We start from the raw sequence: 18,925 nt of genomic DNA on the forward strand, positions 1-18,925 counted from the left end.
TATAAGAATATGACATTTCCAATTGTCAAATGATCAAAGGATATGAACAGACAATTTTCAGATGAAGAAATTAAAACCATTTCTAGTCATATGAAAAGGTGCTCTAAATTACTATTGATCATGGAAACACAAATTAAGACAACTCTGAGGTACTATTACACAACTCTCAAATTGGCTAAGATGACAAGAAAAAATAATGAATGTTGAATGGGATGTGGGAAAATTAGGACACTAATATATTATTGGTGGAGTTGTGAACTGATTCAATCATTCTGAAGAGCAATTTGGAACTATATCCAAAGGGCTATCAAACTGTGCATATCCTTTGACCCAGCAGTATTTCTACTCGACTTATATCCCAAAGAGATACTAAAGGAAGGAAAGGGACCCAAATGTGCAAAAATGTTTGTGGCAGCCCTGTTTGTAGTGGCTAGAAACTGGAAACTGAGTGGATGCCCATCAATTGGAGAATGGCTGAATAAGTTATGGTACATGAATGTTACGGAATATTATTCTTCTATAAGAAGTGATCAGCAGGATGATTTCAGAGAGGCCTGGAGAGACTTATATGAACTGATGCTAAGTGAAATAAGTAGAACCAGGAGATCATTGTATACAGCAAAACAAGATTATAAGATGATCAATTCTGATGGACATGGCTCTCTCCAACAATGACAGGATTCATGCCAGCTCCAATGGTCTTGTGGTAAAGAGAGCCATCTGAAACCAGGAAGAGACTGTGGAAATTGTGTGTGGCTCACAACATAGCATTTTCACTCTTTCTGTTGTTGTTTGCTTGCATTATATTTTCCATTTTTTTTCCTTTTTGATCTGATTTTTCTGGTGCAACATGATATTTGTAAAACATATATAAAAGAATTGCACATGTTTTAACATATATATTGGATTACTTGCCATCTAGGGGAGGAGTGCGGGAAAAGAAGGGAAAAATTTGGAACACAGGATTCACAAGGATGAATGCTGAAAATCATCCATGTGTGTGTTTTGAAAATAAAAAGCTTTAATAAAATGAAGTTCTATTGCACCATAAGGAATAATAAAAGGCATGGATTCTTGAGAAACTTAAGAGAAATTTGTGTGAACTGATTAAAACTGAAGGGAACAGAATCAGGGATAGTTTAAAGAATAACAAGAAAAATTAAAGGAAAATAACTTTGAAAGACAGAAAATATGAAAGAATCATAGAGAATCATGACTTCATGGCCAATGATGAAATACATTTCCAATCTCTTGTTAAAAACTCTTCCTTTGTCAATTCCAAAAAACTCATGATGAAAAATGCTATCCATAGCCATAGAAATGACTATAGAATCTGAATGCAGTTCAAACCACTATGTTTTCACTGTTTTGTTGTTGTTTTTTATGACTTCCCTTTTGTTCTATTTTTTTCTTTCACAACATGACTAATGTGGAAATATAGTTACATGATTATAAATGTATAAACTATAATAGTTTGCTTACCATCTTGATGTGTAGGAGGGGGGAAACATAAAGAAGAGAGGGGAAAGAAAAAAACCTGAAATTCAAAGTCTTATAAAGAATAAATGTTGAAAACTACATATAATTGAAAAAAAGTAAAATATTATTTACCAAAATAAATTAAGTATATGCCCTTCCAATTGATGTAATCTCCTAAAAAAATTATTTCCCTCCTCAAGTATTTTTAGGATGCCTTGTCTAATCTCTCCTTTGCCATAATCATGCCCTGTCCTGTATTTTTCTATCTGTGCATGTCATATCTTCAGCAGAATGTAAGTTCCTTCAGTGCATGAATGCCTTTATTTTTGCCTGTGTACTCCCAGGATCTAGCACAGAATGCATAATTAAGTATACAATAAGTGCTTAATGAAAAATTTTGGACATTTGTTTTGATTATATTTAAATATTTTTTCCTAAACAACTTCAATTATTCCAATGGGGCTCTAGGTGCCTTTTTGAAAGATAACCTGGCCCCTAAATCAAAAATGGCATAGTAGACAGAGACTAAATGATCTGGATTCATGTTCTATCTCTGATGCTACTGATGTGATGCCCAAGAATGAGCACTTAATAACCATCAGGCAAGTCTCTAAATCCACAAATTATAGCAATCATTAATCTACAAGAGCAGAGGGAATGTTCCCTTACTCCAGTGAAATCACAACTTGGATATATATTTTTTAATTTTTAAAAATCCTGGCACTGTTGGCAGCAAGACCAGTTAGGTAGAAGCTAATAATAACTAAGAAAGATCCAAACTAAAATAATGCAAGCAGTAATGAAGAAAGAAAGCTGTCAAATCAACAAAGAAAAAAGAAAAAGACTAAATAGAATGGAGAGGTAAGGTTCAAAGATGACTAGATTCTAACCAAAGAAATAAATCATTAGAAATAAAAGTGACTCTATAATTTATGTACGGTGTACCCCAAGGTTCTATATGAACTCAAATATTTAGGGAATAGAAATATTTTACCTCAAAGAAGACCAGGGGAATAATAGAACAGGAGAATTCCATTTCCCGGAATCTTTATCAATAATTGTTAAGTACAAGAGAGGGGAGGCATTAGTGAAGTACAAATTCAATATGAGTCAGCAATATTATGTAAGAGCCAAGAAAACTAATATAATATTTCATTATATTAAGAGTCAGAATATTCATGGAAAGGATGTCAATACTCCCATAGTACAATATCTTGGCTATTCAGAATATCATGTCAGATTCTGGGTACCATATATTAAGAAGGCCATTGGTTAGCCAAAGAGCAACTAGCAGATAACATTATATATTCAGTGCTGGTAGGGATCTTAGAAGTCATTAAGTCTTGTGGTGTCAAACTCAAACAGAAATGGAGGCCTACTGGGGTTACACATTAAATGTAATGTTATCTATGTCTTAATGTATTTTATTTATTTTGTTAAATATTCCCTGATTACATTTTAAACTAGTTCAGGCCATACTAGGGAGGGCTAATGTTCAACACCTCTGAACTAGCTCAAACTCTTCATTTTATGGTAAGTTCACTGAGGCACTGAGAAAGAAGTTAAGTGACTTGCCCAATTTCCAATTAGGTAAGTGGTAGAAATGGATTTCCAGTGCCATACCTATCATTCCTTCCCACTGCCACCAGGGCCTCAATCTCACGACATATGAGATTGCTAGAAGAAACTGGATAAGTCAAGTCAGGAAAAGAGAATGGAGGGATTCATGTTTGTCTTTAAATATTCCATAGAAATCAATAATAAGATTTGACGATGTTTCAGAGTTTGCGTTGTGTTTTCCACACATCTTCATTGGATTCGCACAATAATCCTATGAAGAAATTGAGCTTCAAAGAAATTCATAAAATCATGGATTGAGAATTGAAACAGACCTTAGAGGCTCTTTAGTACATCTTCATTTTACAGATGAGGGAATGATGGCTCAGAGATACTTGGACAATTGACTGAAGATCAATTCTTCAATCAGAGGAGATAAGTATCAAAGTCAGGATTTGAAATCAGTGTTCTCCTGACTTCCAAGCGTAGCAATCTCTGCATTATACCACAAAGTTTAACCAGAAGCACACTGGTGATGTCTACACATTGCAATTGGTTTTTAATTTAATATAAATCTACCTTTAATTGATTTGGTTTGATCTATTTTGCCAGTTATCATGGTACCTTTTTAAAATCAAGGCTAGCTTCTTCCTGTTACCAAGAATGTTAGCAAATTAGAAATGAAAAGAATGACCAGAGTTGGAAATTACCTCAAAACCCTACAGTCCATCCCAAATTTAAATGAGAATTCCCTTCTAACATACTGCACAGGGAAAATATCTAAGAAATCTGCCCAGAATTCACTCCCTCTTAAATTGGAAAGGTACTTAAAGATAACATAGAGCAATCTCCCACAAGTGTTGAACTTTCTTACAACATCTCTGAGGTCATATATCTGCTACTTAACATTTTTCAATGATGGGTTTAAAAGTGCTGATTCAACTTTGATTGACTCTAATTGTTAGAAACTGCATTGTTCTACTATTAAAGTAAAGAGTGCTAGAAATAAGTGGTACCTTAGATCTCAGAGTATGATCCACAGATTCCTGGAGGGTCTCTGAAATCCTTTCAGAGGGTCTAAAAATTCAAAATTAATTTTTATTTCTAACATTTCTGTTTGAGTTTGACACCACTGAACAAAATGACCTCTAAGGTCCCTATCAGAACCAAATATATAATTTTATCTTCTAATTGTTCTCTAACCAACATGTTCCCAAAATATGGCACCCAGAATTTGGCACATAGCCAGAATACTACATGATGGGAGTATAAACTTCCTAATCACATATATCCTGATATTAGATACTTATTAGCTGTGTCACTCAGAGAAAGTCACTTAATTCTGTCTGCCTCAGTGTCTTCATCTAAAAATGAGCTAGAAAAGAATATGGCCTACCATTTCAGTATCTAGCAAGAAAATCCCAAATGGGGTCACAAAGATTAAGACACATCTGAAAAATGACTAGACAACAATAACAAAGCTATCATAATCAATATATTAGATACCCAATAAATATTTGCTAAACTATTTTTAGCAAATGTCCCCTTGATTAGTCAGACACAACTAACTAATTGACTCACAAATGTTCCTCCCTCTTTTCAAGAACTAGTCCCATAGAAGTGTTTGTTTCTGCCCCTTTCCTACACATTCACCTTTTAGATTTCATAAATAGGACCATTAAAGGTTGAAGTCAGTACTCAGAACCACAGAGTTGAAAAACTCTCAAAGGCCATTGAGTCCAATCCATCCCTGAATAAGAGCACCATCTACCACACATCACATGGGGAATCAGTAGTCTGGAAGGTGCTTGAAGATTTCAATGAGAAAGTGCCCATTACCTCCTAAAGAAACCCATTCTACTTCTGGAGAGCCTTGGTAGGAAGTTTTCCCTTAACTTGAAGCTTAGATCTGCCTCTTTACTATTCTTTCAGTGCTTCAGGTGCTGCTTTTGGGGGTCACACAGAACAAATCTAAATCCTATTCCACATGTTAATCCATCAAATAATTGAAGACAGCTATCATAAACACACACACACACACACACACACACACACACACAAACCTCTCAAAAAAAGCTTTCCTTCCAAGGGGAAACATCTGTAATTCCTTTTTAAAAAATCCTCATATCTCAACAGCTCAAAGCCCTTCAACCTGGCTACTCTCTTCTAGATGCTCCCCAACTCATCAATGCCCTGCCCAAAACTAAATGTTACCCAACACTAAACACAGTTCTCCTGATGTCATGTGACCAGGATTGTCAGCAAAATTGTAATCTCCCTGGCACTGGGCACTCTGCCCCTCCTCATGGAGCTAAATTAGCTTACATGGTACTACATTAGCCTTTGTGGCTGCCAAATTAACTAGAATTGAGCCTCTAGCCCTCTAAAACATGCAGTCTTTTTTTCAGACAACTATCTAGTCATAGTCTTCTACCTTGTGTTTTTGAAGTTTATTTTTCATCTGCTTAAGACTATACATACATATATACCTATTAAATTTTATCTTATTAAATCTAACTCAATATTTTATGTATCTGAATATCCATGTCAGCAATGACAATTGAGGGCATAGCTTAAGACACAAAGAATATTAGAGAACTCTTAAATCCACCAGTTTTTATTTTCGGTAGATATGAACACTGGAAAATCCACCAATTGCTAGCATTGAGAAAAAGAGCCAAAGGGTTGTCTCTCTCTCTCTCTCTCTCTCTCTCTCTCTCTCTCTCTCTCTCTCTCCTCTCTCTCTCTCTCTCTCTCTCTCTCTTTCTCTCTCTCTCTCTCTCTCTCTCTCTCTCTCTCTCTCTCTGTGTGTGTGTGTGTGTGTGTGTGTGTGTGTGTTGCCTACTCCACTCTCCTTGTTCCCTGATAAAGTCCATGCCAAGTTGCTGCTCTTAGTTTGTCCCTGTTTCCCAAGCACACAACTATTAGTGTTATAGGACTATTAGATTGAGGGGAAAATTTTGCTAAATTATTCCCACATATCTGCAAATATTCTGGGGTTGTCCAAAGATAATATGCTACCATTCAGTAGAAATACATATATAGCTTAGAGCTAAAATTGATAGTTAATAAGACCTATAAATGCTAGACACATTGAAAATGATGATAAAGAGTAATAAACGATTCTTTCCTCTGAAAATACAGTGTTACCATGACAACATCAACTACTAGAATTTTTGTATTTCTCTTAAGAACTAATAACATCAGATACCACAGCTTCCCCCCCCCTCCATTTATATATGGTCTGCTCAGCATATCTGAAAAAAATACTATAAAGGGAAAATAGGAACTCCCTTGGCAACAAATTTGTTCTGTTTCCTCAGCTTATTATCTACCTTGCAAAGTAATCTACTTCTACAATCTATGAAAACAGTTTTCCCCTTTCTTCTATTCCCTCAACCTAAAACCTCACCTACTTTGTCAAAAATAGAAAAAATAACCACCTGTGTTCTTAGGCTAATATTGGTTTATTCCAAGTCATAGAATCAATTACTTTGCTCAATAATGCAGCTTCTAGAGCAGAGCTTTGAACAAGATCTCAGTTTAAATCATTGTCTCTGTTGTTGTTAAAGTTCATTCTCTATCATTCATTGTGATCCTTGAAATAGGCTTTCTTAATTTCTAAACTAATGGTTTTTAAAAGATTCAGTAAGTTTTATAAAATTAGATGACCTAAGTGAACTGTTACATTTGTCACATAATTCAGGAATCATGTGATCAAATCTGACCGTCTCATATTACAGACAAAGAAACTGAGTCCCAGAGAGTGAAGTAATTTGACAAGTCAAAAAAATAGTACATAAGAGAGGCAATATTCAAATGCAGCTGCCTCCAAAACTAGTTACCTCCAATACACACTTCTCAAATAGTTTTTTACTATTATTTTTCTTGTCAATTAAAATTATGATTTTATTACATTGTAATTTCTTATTTAGAACTGTTCCCGTGAATTATAGATATGTCCCTTATAATAATCTTCATGATTATTATAAGAAAAAAAGTCTTCATGAAACAAAGAATGAAAGCTAACTATGTTTCTTGGAAGAAAAGAATATTTGTAGGTACTTATATAGACATTCTCTTTAATACTTCAATATTGATAATGTTCTTTAACCCAAATATTATACCAAACTAATATTAAACTCAGTTCAAACATCATGCACACTCATTCAACAAATATTTAAGTACCTATTTAATGTGAAAGGTCAATAAAAATTAGATATTCCCAAACAAAGTAGAAAAATCTTTCTTTAAATTTAAATATCATTTAAACCATGTTTGACTGATCTAAAGTAAAAATCATACCCTAGATTTAAAATATTCAGTTTCCTACTTTTTATCAAAAATCTTTCAAATGCATTCCAACTACATTTTTATAAACTTCAAAAGATCAGGGATTTCAACAACATATCTAATCCTTCCTCCAACCTCATTTCTAGTAATGGCTACCATCATGAGTTGCCATAACCAAAAAAAAAAAGTCTGCATCTGATGTCCAACCTTCTAACAAGCTTCTTTTCTAAGGCTGAATCTGAGACAGAAGACATAATTATTAGGCTTGCATCTGAAGTTTTTCTGGTTTATAGAATATGTCAAAAATTGCAATCTGCTGTTAAAGACCTCAAGAACTCAATTGCCACATACCTAAGCCAGTAATTTAGGAGCATTGTTTTTTTCTGTTTTTATTTTTTTTAACCATCCAGAAAGTACTCATTAGGCTTCATCTCTTTCTCAAATCTTGTCTTATGAGTATTTAAAAGAACATATTCTAAAACTAGATCAGCTCTAGTCTATCAAATTGTTTCTTTAAATTAATTATGCTTTCTGATTTACTTCTCTCTTCCAGACCAATGACAAAATGGACAGTGAGACTCTGAGGAAGCTCTATTTCCTGAATGCATCTGTATCTGTATATAGTATTCATGCTAACATGAATACTTAAAAGTAATAAAGAACTGACAATAAGACAAAATCAGGTAGGAACATTAAAAGCATATTTAAAACTGTTAGCAGAATTTTATGTAAAATATAAAATATAGACCACCTAAGTAAAATGCAGCATTTGTCTCATAATTCAGGAATTAAGCATACAGATCTTTTTATATAGTCACACTGTTTTTCTCATCAATTAAACCTTCCAAGTTTATCATGCTACAATTTCTCTTTAAAATTGTTGCCATGAATTGCTGGTGAGCTCTATTCTAAAAATATCTGCCAGATGTAAAAGATAACAAATTTAACAAAAGAAGTTAATTAGAGGACTAGAAACTTTCTAGTTCATAAGTGGATAGTGCATATCAAAACTTTGCTCCATTCCTTTTATCTTTTAATATTACATTCTACCAGGAAATGAAAAAAAAATCTTCCAATGTCTCTTGATGATCTACTCAATACAAGGAAAGAAGGGGAAAGGAAGAACACATTAAAGAAGTGGGAAAAAGGAAGAGCACATGATCAAAAGGAAAGAGGAAAAGGAAGATGGTAAATCTGAGAGGGAGGAACTCTAGGAATAATGAAAGGAAAGAAGACTCAAATTTCACCACTCGGAATTCTAATCTCAGAATCAATGATACCTAACATTTTACACGCCTTTTAGCTTCTCTGTACCCTAATGTAGCAATAGGATATGGGCAAGACTAAATGAGGGACCATGCTTTTCACAAACACAAAATAATCAGAATAATTTGGCACTGAAAAATAAAGGAAGTTGAGATAAAATTAAGGAGTGACAGTGAAAATAAGCACTATTTTATTTTTTAAAAAGTATGGATTGGACATTTTTCATTAGATAACATGTTTGACATTTAATCTTCCTGCCTTTTTAAAAGATTTTATTTTCTTTCACAGATTTATTGATTTGGCATTTCTTGGCATTTAGTATCTTTCTATGTCTCTCAGCCTATTACTTTTGCTGAGTTTTATATCAGATCACTGATAATAAGAGAAATGCGATTCAATAGGTTTTGCCTCACACTCAGATTGGCAAAGACAACAAAAAATAAAAATACTGGAGGTGCTGCAGAAAGACACACTTATATTCTGGAAAGCAATTCTTTGATTCAGAGATCCTATTGCTCAGCTTATACCCCAAGGAAGTCACAAACAAAAGAAAGATCCCAAGTAGCTTAAAATATAGCAGGAAAAAAAGTAAATAATTGCCTATGAATTGAGGAATGGTTAAACAAATTACAATAAATAAATGCAATGAAATATTATTGTGAAATGAAAAGAAATGGATATGGAAAATTTAGAGAGAAGATGGCATTGTTGGGATGTAAAGGAGCCCTGATTCCCCATAAATATTACAATAAAGTTCTATTCCTGCATCAGAATAATGATATACCCAAGAGGAAAAGCTATAAACTCTTTTATCCAATCTACGATGGCACAAAAACTTTCCAGGATCCTCTGGAAGCTGAGCAAAGTAGACAAATGGCAGATAGAGAGCCTAGAAGGATAGGCAGAATTTAGTAATGCATTAACTGGGCCATAGAGCATCCAAGCAGTCCAGGCCCAGACACAAGAGGAGAAGCAGATATGGTCACATATGGGAAATAAAAGAATACAATCTACAACACCTGGATGAGGTCAGACAGGGCCCTCTTTACAGCATGGGACAGTGATGACTCCAGGTTTAGACCTGGAAACAAAGTAGAGAAAACCAAAGTCCTGCTCCACAAAGAGCAAACCAAAGTCCAAGAATATCTACAGAAGGAAGGGACTAGTCTTAATCATGACATCTAGAACCAAGAAGGACCTGCTTAGACCACAGAAGAATATAGGAGAGAGCAGAATATTAATCAAGCACAAAACCTCCCTTCAGAAACTGTAGTTGGAAATATAAGTGAGCAAAAGAAAATGCAGAGAATAGTGGGACACTAAAAGAGATAAAAGAGCAAATATAAACCCAGAAGAAGGAAACAATTCCACAAGTCCAAGTACACTTTCAGAGAAAAGAATTTTCTGACTACAAGGACAAGAGTACCTGGGGAAAAAAACCAAAACAAAAGATATAAAATATAATGTTAAAAGAGGGGAAGAGATAGGGAGGAAAAAATGAGAAAGAAAATTGACAGATTAGAATAGAGGGTGCTAAACATTACCTAAGAACTGAACTCCCTGTAAATTAGAATGAATTATACAGAAATCAATAACATCATAAGATAATAAATACTGCATCTAAATCAAAATCTTTGAGGGAAAAAAATGATGAAAATGCAAATGAACTGCCATCAAAAACAACTGACCTGGAAAATAGGTCAAGGAAAAATGATAAAAGAATCAAATATAACATCTAAATATTAAAAGGAAAAATTATTCAAATTGAAGGGAGAAATGGACAGTTAAACTATAATATTAGAGGATGACAATGTATGCCTTTAAGACCTATACAAGTCAGGGCACCTGGTTGGTATAGTGGCTAGAGCACCAGTCCTGAAATCAGTAGGACCTGAGTTCAAATTTGACCTCAGACACTTAACACTTCATGGCTGTGTGACATTGGCAAGTTACTTAGCCCCAATTGCCTCAGGAAAAAAAAAAAAGACCTATACAAATCTAACAATAAAGAAAGTTAATTTAAGGATCTGAATAAAAATTTAGAAAAATTAGAGATTACAGGTTTCTGGTGATTTACAAATGATAACAGAAAGATATTTATTTCTCAAGTATACACAAGTCGTAAAATTGACACATGTTGGATTTGAAACTATTACAACAAATGTATAAATGCAAAAATAAATATATCCTATACTGAGTAAAACATAATAAAATTATATTAAATAAATTACTTTTGAAGACATGATTGATAAAGTTATTGGAAAATGAATTATTTAAGCCTAAGGAACCAGTGGGTCAAAGAACAAATCATAGAAAACTTCATCAAAGAATGTGACAACAATGAGACTGTATGCCAAAATTTAAAGGTTACAGATAAAACCATCTCTGGGTCTCCATTTTTTCATTTGGAATATAAATATAGTTTTAATATAATAGTTCATCTTTAAGGTCTTTTCCAGCTCTTAAACCTAAAACTCATGGTTCATTACTCTCCTCCTTGTAACAAAACAACTAGGAGCAATTCATAGAAAAAGTGCAGGCACAGATTTATCTCTTTTCAAAAATGATTAATGGTAAGTAGTTTAGCATTCATTTATATGAGTTGTTCAAGCATCATAGGAATTAGTTCATAGGACCTGATGACAAACTCAGTGAGGAAAGTTAGATGTTATCTAACCATCTCCTCATTTTTGGAGGGCTTCCATTCTCTACAAATTATATTTGTTAACCTTCTCAATTTAAAAAAGCATTCCCTTGAAAAGAAAATAGAAGTATAATAAGAGTTGAGAAATTCAACATCTTCCTCAGCATCGATTATCACAGTTTGCCCCAAACATGCCCCTTTTCCTTCTTTTGACCCCAACATATCCAAACATTCAAATAGATTTGTGATTTCATTTTTCTAGATGTTCACTCCAAATATACCTGTCATATCCAAACCTGCTCATTCAACATGATTCTTGTCCATGTGCTCATATAAGTTCACCACAAGGCATTCACCCAGTGGGCTGAAGTCCTATTTTCTTACTTCTGATAAAAGTAAAATACTGGAGCACATGAGTTATAAACCTTTTGTGCCTTATCCTAGTCAAGTAACTAGTCCATCTTCTCTCCCTATCATATATTTCCCTGATGACATCTTTTACTTCTACTTTGAAGCTCTTCATCAGTAAAATGTTACACCTGTTTAAATCTTTCGTGTACTTCTCCATTGTCATCTATGTGGTTTATTTTCAATTCTTCAAATGTCACAGAGTCTATATCTCACTGCTAGACAACAACACCAGTACAATATTAGCATTAAAAAATGTGAGCTTTGCTTTCTATTAAGATATTAGGATCATCAAAGGAACCCCACAACTTCCTGGAAGTAATTTAACCTACTTTCCTGATTCTACTCAGTTCTGGGCCCAAATGCCTGTTCATGTGTAAATCTGTCTCAGATATTCATATTGATGGACAAGCTTTATAGTTTGTCCACCCAACAACATGTCATAACCTAGACAACAGACATTCTTCTTCTACTTGGTCTTTCCTAAAGTAGATGGTGAATTCAAATTTTGAGTAGTTACAAATCTCTTTCACTATTCTGGAAATACACAATATCATCATCAAAATGTCATCTGCAAAGACAAGCACCCAAGGAATCTTATCATTCTCTTTACCTTGAACTCTGCTCTATAGCTTGTCTATGACAGCAGCAAACAACTAGCTAGCAGACATTTAATGCTTCACTTTATGTTTATAACAAAGGTCACTGAGAAGGATTATTTCTATTGTTAGATTATTCTCACAATCTTGAATGAAATATATGAATGGAAGATGCTATTTGGAAGATAGCTCTACCAAATCAATTGGTTTTTTCATAATCAATAAACAATAAGCACAGTGTGATATTCTCTACATGTTTCAGCTAACATGCAGAGAAATAGCACAGATGTGACCCTTGGTGGATAGCACTTTTGAAAATCTGTTTATCCCTAACAAAATACCTTATCAAGGATGCCCTCAATTCATGTAAAAAGGAAATCACATATTTTGCATAGAAAAGAAAGCAGGTATCAAGATCTAAAATTGTTATTATTCTTTCAGTTGCCCCTAACACAGCAAGAAGAAAAAATAATCACAGGATTTGGTTTTGATTGTCAGTTCTGTTACTTATCATATAAACTTGAACTTATCTCTCCTTATGGACCTTATTAAATTAGGAAGTTGAACTAGAGAAACTCTGAGTTCCTTCAAACTCCAAATCCCAAAATTCTAAGATAAACTCAATTGTGAGTTCTTTTAAAATAGGGATAACTTTATACTTTTTTTCATCTTCCTCGGAAGCCTAATAAAATACCTTGTACATAAAAGTATTTGTCCTTTTCCAGAAACTTTTAAAATATATTTATTATAAATCTTCTTGGGTAGGATGAAATGCTAAAAATACTAAAAGTTGTTTTTAAAAAAAGATCTTGAGAAAAGGCTAAAATTTAAAATATAATTGAGATTAAGGGTGTATATCTATACGTTGAATTGAGATTGTTCCTAAATTGTACATGTGTTTATACATGTATACATATATGGTAAAAACACTGGTCCTGTACTCATCTTATTTTGTTTGTGGAATAAAATGTCCATTTCTACCTGATTGTTTCTCTATCAAAATGAAGGACCACAAATTTCTTCCATGTGGGCTACTTAACTCTAAGGTGAAACTATTACAGAATACAATTCAAAGATTTAGGCAATACAGGATACTATAGGCTAATTTTTGATTAAGCTAAATAAAGAGTTTCTACATATTTCTGATAGCTAGAGGCCCACCAACTTGATTAGATTAGCAAAAGTAAGAGGATATTATAGTGTTCAATATATTCAACCATTTGTACATTCTTTGGGCAGGATATGTGTCTTCTTATATATAGTAAGAGGGACCACTGTTAATACATAGATAAATTTTATTTTTAATGTGAATTATTATAAATATAAATGTTGATTAAAAATAGTATTAATACAAATAATTAAATCATCCACCACAAGTCAAGAATTTTAGATGACTTGAGCATATTTTATGACATTAAATAAATTATGAGATGGCTATATTTTATTTATTGATTATTAATATTTATCTTTATTTGTAATAAGCATAATACCTAAAAATGCTAGAATTGCATTTCTCTAAAATTTCTCACATTATTTTGGCTTCTCCTTATATGTACCTTTGTCCTCTCATCTCCTATCCAAACACAAATTCGTGTTAGTGAATTAGTGAGATTTATAGAAAATCTTAAATGCCTATACTTAAATACCTAAAGTGATCATTCTAAGTTTCTATTGGAGGGTAAAGACAAATTTCTAGGTACCCCAGATGTGACTGTTCTTCTTGAAGCTAGCTATAATAGTGTGGTTGGAACTTAAATAGAACTAACTCTATTGGAACTAAATAGTAATCTCCCAACAACAACACAAAGAATCACTTAGCTATATTCAACTTATCCATCTTAGGACAGTTAATGTTAAAATTCTAGGATATTAAAGTAAATTAGGTTATTTCAATAGTGATACATCAGCATGTTTTCCTCTTAATATATCTTGCTTTAAAAAAAAATACTCTAGGCTTCCCAAAAGCTCTGTTAGTTGTTACCCATTAGTCACAAACCAAATGTGCACATGTTGAATAGATTTGTTTACTACTTCAAGCTAGAATTAAAAGAGGTGGAATCATCTATCTATACAAAGAACTTAGCAGTTTACAAGTGCATCATTAAAAACATTTATATATAACAACTACTACAGTTTTTACCTAACATGTCAATAAACAAGTTATAAACATATAGTTCCTCTAAACAACAAATTATATCTAAGAAGTCTTCACAAAGAAGTATGTGCCAGTAGGAGAAAATGTTTATTTTTAATCTAATGTGATTTTAATACAATTGGACAATGTTATATAATCTTGTCTTCTTAAGTGGCCAAAGAGTTAGTTCTTACATTATTACTATGAGAAAAAAAAATTTTAGATAAAATATATATTTGGTAAACATGAGCAATTGTGTCAGAAAAACCAAATTTGAATTCTGCCTCAGATAATAACTTCATGACCCTAAACCAATCATACCGAGCTTCAGTTTCCTCACCCATCAAATTGAGAAAATAATAACCCCTACTTCACAAGGTTGTTGTGAAAATCAAATGAGATTATATCTGTAAAGTATTTTGTAAGTTTTTAAGAGTATTATACAAATGTTAACTATTACTTATTGCCAATACATAGTAACTGGTGTGTGTGTATCTTTAAAGTTTATGAAGCACTTTGTATATATTATCTCATTTAAGCCTCACAGCAACATTCAGGTAAGTAGTAGATGAATTTATATCCCCATTTTGCAGGTGAGAAAAATGAGGCTCAGAGGGACTTAAATGATTTGTCCATGGTTACACAACTATTCAGGCAGTGACATTACTTGCATCTAAGACCCTGCTGACTAGAAATCCAATACCTATTCCTCCATCCTATAATGTCGAATAATGAATTAAAGAAATGGAAGTATGGAAAGCAAGACTAACTATTGGCAGGGCTCAGTATAAGTAACTAAGTCCAGATCTTTTGACTGTGAATCTAGCATTCTTTCCATTAACACCATACCGGTTTTCTTAAGTACTAAGTTCTTGATAAGTTTTATCATATTTACTCCTTATTTAAGAAAAATCAACATTAAATCTATCATTTGTAATAGCTTACTTATAACAAATTTTTAAAATTCCATCTTTGAGTTTACAGTTGTAGCTTAAAGGTAAAAAAAAATCCACATATGAAGTCATTTAGTGGTGACAAAACAATGTATACAGACAACTTGGGGAGAAGGCAACATTATTAATCCATTAGACAAGAAACTATGATGTCTACAAATTATTAAAGAGAAATCACATCATTTTCAATGGAAGCCTTCTAGAATGCTAAGGAATTTACAAAAAGTAGCAATAATCTCTAGACACAGTGGGTTTACTCGAAGTTGAAATCTTAATTGGCTATGCGTAAAAAGGAAAATTTATGAGGATGAAAGGGGTTCTTTTCTATTTCCACTAAATCAAAAAATTTAAATTTAAATTAGAGATTAAAAGTACTGTTATTGGAAAGAGTGCATTTATTTTGACCTAAGTCAATGATCAAAACAGACTACCCCATTTACTCTCTCTATAATAAAAGTCAAAAGGTCATTCTAAATAAGTTTTTAATATACATGCTTTGGTAGACAAAGGTGTCCTCTCTACAGATAACAATATTCTGCCAAATAAATTTCCCTTAAAATCATCTTTTTGTAAATATCACAATATTAATTATTAACAAAACTTACAAGAGAAAAACAAATTATGTATATACTTGAGCAAATGCAAGAATTTGTGCAAAATATATGATGAGTTTATTTTCTATTCTTTAATTCAAAAGTAAATATCTTGTTTTGCTCAAAAAATACTTGTTTGTCAAGGCAAGTAAGACTTGTCAAAGTCAAAGCAAGGTTGATTCTAAGGGGAAAATACCTTATTACTGCATTACAAAGAACAGCAGGTTTCAACTGTTCTTTGAGGATTGAAACTGACAAAGCCAGTCAAAGCAATCTCTCCAAATAAAGAATTCATGTGAACTACCAGTTCTCCTAATTAAGAATATTAAGAATTCATTAAAATACAGTTCTTTATGTTCACAACATTTAAATTCTTAATCTTTAATTGTCTGAATAAATAACAAAACAATTTAAATTACTATTGAAATATAGCATGATTCAACACACAAGCTTTTGAAATGTTGGAATGAAAAGTATCCTGTTTCCTATAAGGCCAGGTAAAATTGTCAGTCAAATACCAGATCTTGATAATGGTGTCACTTTAAACCCAGAGTATTTCTTTTTTCACAAAACCAGAAGGACAATCCTACAGCATAGAATTATTATAATGCACTTATTTTTGGTTCATTTTTCTTTAGTCCCCTTCTAAGATGACGTTAGCAAAAATGCTCTATCTTTACTTTTGTAATTTTATTATTTCTCATTCCTCATAACAAATGAATAAATGGAGGTAGACTTGATTACGCAGCTGTCAGAACATTTCAGCTTAGTGATTAAGCAGTTGAACTGCACATAGCTCCTGTTCTGTTGCTAACCACATTACTTCCAATCCAGAAAATAATCACTTATTAAAAAAAAAAAACCTTCTGAAATGACTGAAGCATCTTTTGGAGAAACAAACAAGAAAAAAAAACTCAATTCTTTTTAAAAATTAGATCCCTCCCAAAAAACTGAACCATAAACCACCAAGAAAATAAATGATTTTAAATTCCTAGATACCCCTATACCCTTTCTCTACTAATGTACATTTCTGACTGGGTTTATAGATAGCTCATAGACTTTTAGGTCCTCATTAAGTTTTAAACTGGGATATTGTTAGCAAATGTCTTCACTATTAAAACAAGGCCAGTGAGGTATAGCTGTTCTTTCTATAACTACACAGTGGCAGAAAGTCTTTTTCCTATTTAAATAGTTCTTTCAGTTCTTCCCTCATTCCCTAGTAGGAGTCATGGCAGAAACCACAAGTATCTTTAAGATTCAAATTCAACAGGACAGAATGTCATCTCTGGGACCTTCAGCAAAATAATAGCTGAATGAAGGGAAGGAAAAGATGAAAGTGGAGAGGATTGAGGAAAAAGAGAGTGCTAGAAAGATGCCAGTCAAAATTCACAGGCTGATGTGATGCATTGAATGACATAGCACCCCCAGATGACAAAAGTCCACGTACATAAACAGAGAAGACTCTTTGCCTAGATTTCTGTAATGCATCTAATTGTGAATAGATGTAAACGTCACCTTTTATCCTTCAACTCCTGGGACAAGAAAGAAAAGATCCAAGAGGAGTTGAGCTACATGTTAAGAAATTTCTTTATTTCCCCCTTGCCTCCTCGCTCCACTCCCCCCACTCCCCAACCCACACCCCAAACAAAAGGGAGGGGGGAAGAGAGACACAACAAATGTCTGAAATAGTAGACAGTCGAGCCGAGAGAGGAAAGAACGAAAAGGGGAAGCAAAGGAAACGCTGCTCTGTGGACGGCACAACCCCCCAGATTCTGACGGAGGACCTCTTTGCCTGGCGGATGAAGAGCTTACGGAGAAGAGATAACGGAAAAAGACAACCCAGAGCAGAGCACTAGCGGGCGGCCCAGCTAGGTGACCAGGTTGGGCAGCTAGAGAAGGGCCGGCATGGGCACAGCTGGGGAGGTGAAGGGGACGCGCTCTCCGCTGTCTCGACCCACCCCACCCCGCGTCAGGCCACGCCAGGACTCGATCCCGGCAGGAGGAAGGGGAGGAAATGGCTTTGTATGACTGGATGAGAGGCAGCCAGTGGACCCCTCCACACATACATACACATACGCACTCTAGCCAGTGAGGGGCAGGGAATACTGGAGCAAGATGTACACACACACACACACACACACACACACACACACACATTCACACACACACACACACACACACACACACACACACACACACACACACACACGCAGATGCACACGCACAGCCAGGGTGAGAGACATCCCAGCCTCAGGCCGGCCCGCTGAGTCCCGAGGTCCAGAGCGTCCCCATCACTCCTGCTCGCGCTCCTCTCGCACCGCCCCCCGCCTTGCGCTCGCGACCACCTCCCCAGCCCCTCACCCTCGCTCTGGTTCCGAGTGCTCCGGCCACCCTCCAACCGCCTAGAGTCAAACCGCGGTGCCACCCCCCACCCTCGCCAAGTCCACCTCCCGCCCCCACCCCGCGCGCCCGGCTCCTCTCACCTGCCCACGAAGTTCTCGAGCACCGAGCTCTTGCCCGCGCTCTGGCCGCCCACCACAGCGATCTGCGGCAGCTCCAGAAGGCAGCTCTGCCCCAGCGCCGAAAAGGCGTCCTGCAGCCGGTTCACCAGCGGGATCAGCTCCTCCATCTCCCGGTTCCCCATCTTTTCTGCCTGCCTGCCTGCCTGCCTGCCGTCCGGCCGGCCTCGGCTGGCTGTCCCGAACCCCAAACCTCCCCAAGCTTCGCTTCCAGAAGCCGCCGCTGCCCTCGGGGTCCTGGTCCGCTGCCCACCCGACGCCCCGGCGCTTTTTGCCCCACAGCAGCCAGTGGGCTCTTCTGACAGCTAAGGGTCCGCACCACGCGTGCGCAGCCGAGGGGGGCGGGGTCGGCGCTCAGCTCAACCCTCTCTCCCCCTCCCCCATCCCCACTCCCCACATACACACGCACACTCAAAAACACATCTATATACGCACTCACACACTTCCCCTTTTCAACTGCTCTGCCTCCAAGGTTCAGAA

The 18,925-nt window shown here is 35.2% G+C and overlaps 1 protein-coding gene across 3 annotated transcripts in view; it reads right to left on the bottom strand.

The window, feature by feature from the left end:
* DNM3 (dynamin 3) overlaps positions 1-18,686 on the bottom strand; it is a 581,691-nt gene extending 563,005 nt beyond the window's left edge. For all 3 annotated transcript variants that reach the window (XM_051998949.1, XM_051998948.1, XM_051998947.1), the window contains exon 1: positions 18,410-18,686. In XM_051998949.1, the coding sequence (XP_051854909.1) occupies positions 18,410-18,570 (161 nt within the window). In that variant the 5' untranslated portion in view covers positions 18,571-18,686. The remainder of the gene's footprint in view (positions 1-18,409) is intronic.
* Positions 18,687-18,925: the final 239 nt, after the last annotated feature.

This window comes from Antechinus flavipes, chromosome 4, assembly GCF_016432865.1.
Source record: "Antechinus flavipes isolate AdamAnt ecotype Samford, QLD, Australia chromosome 4, AdamAnt_v2, whole genome shotgun sequence".
NCBI classification, from domain to species: Eukaryota; Metazoa; Chordata; class Mammalia; order Dasyuromorphia; family Dasyuridae; genus Antechinus; species Antechinus flavipes.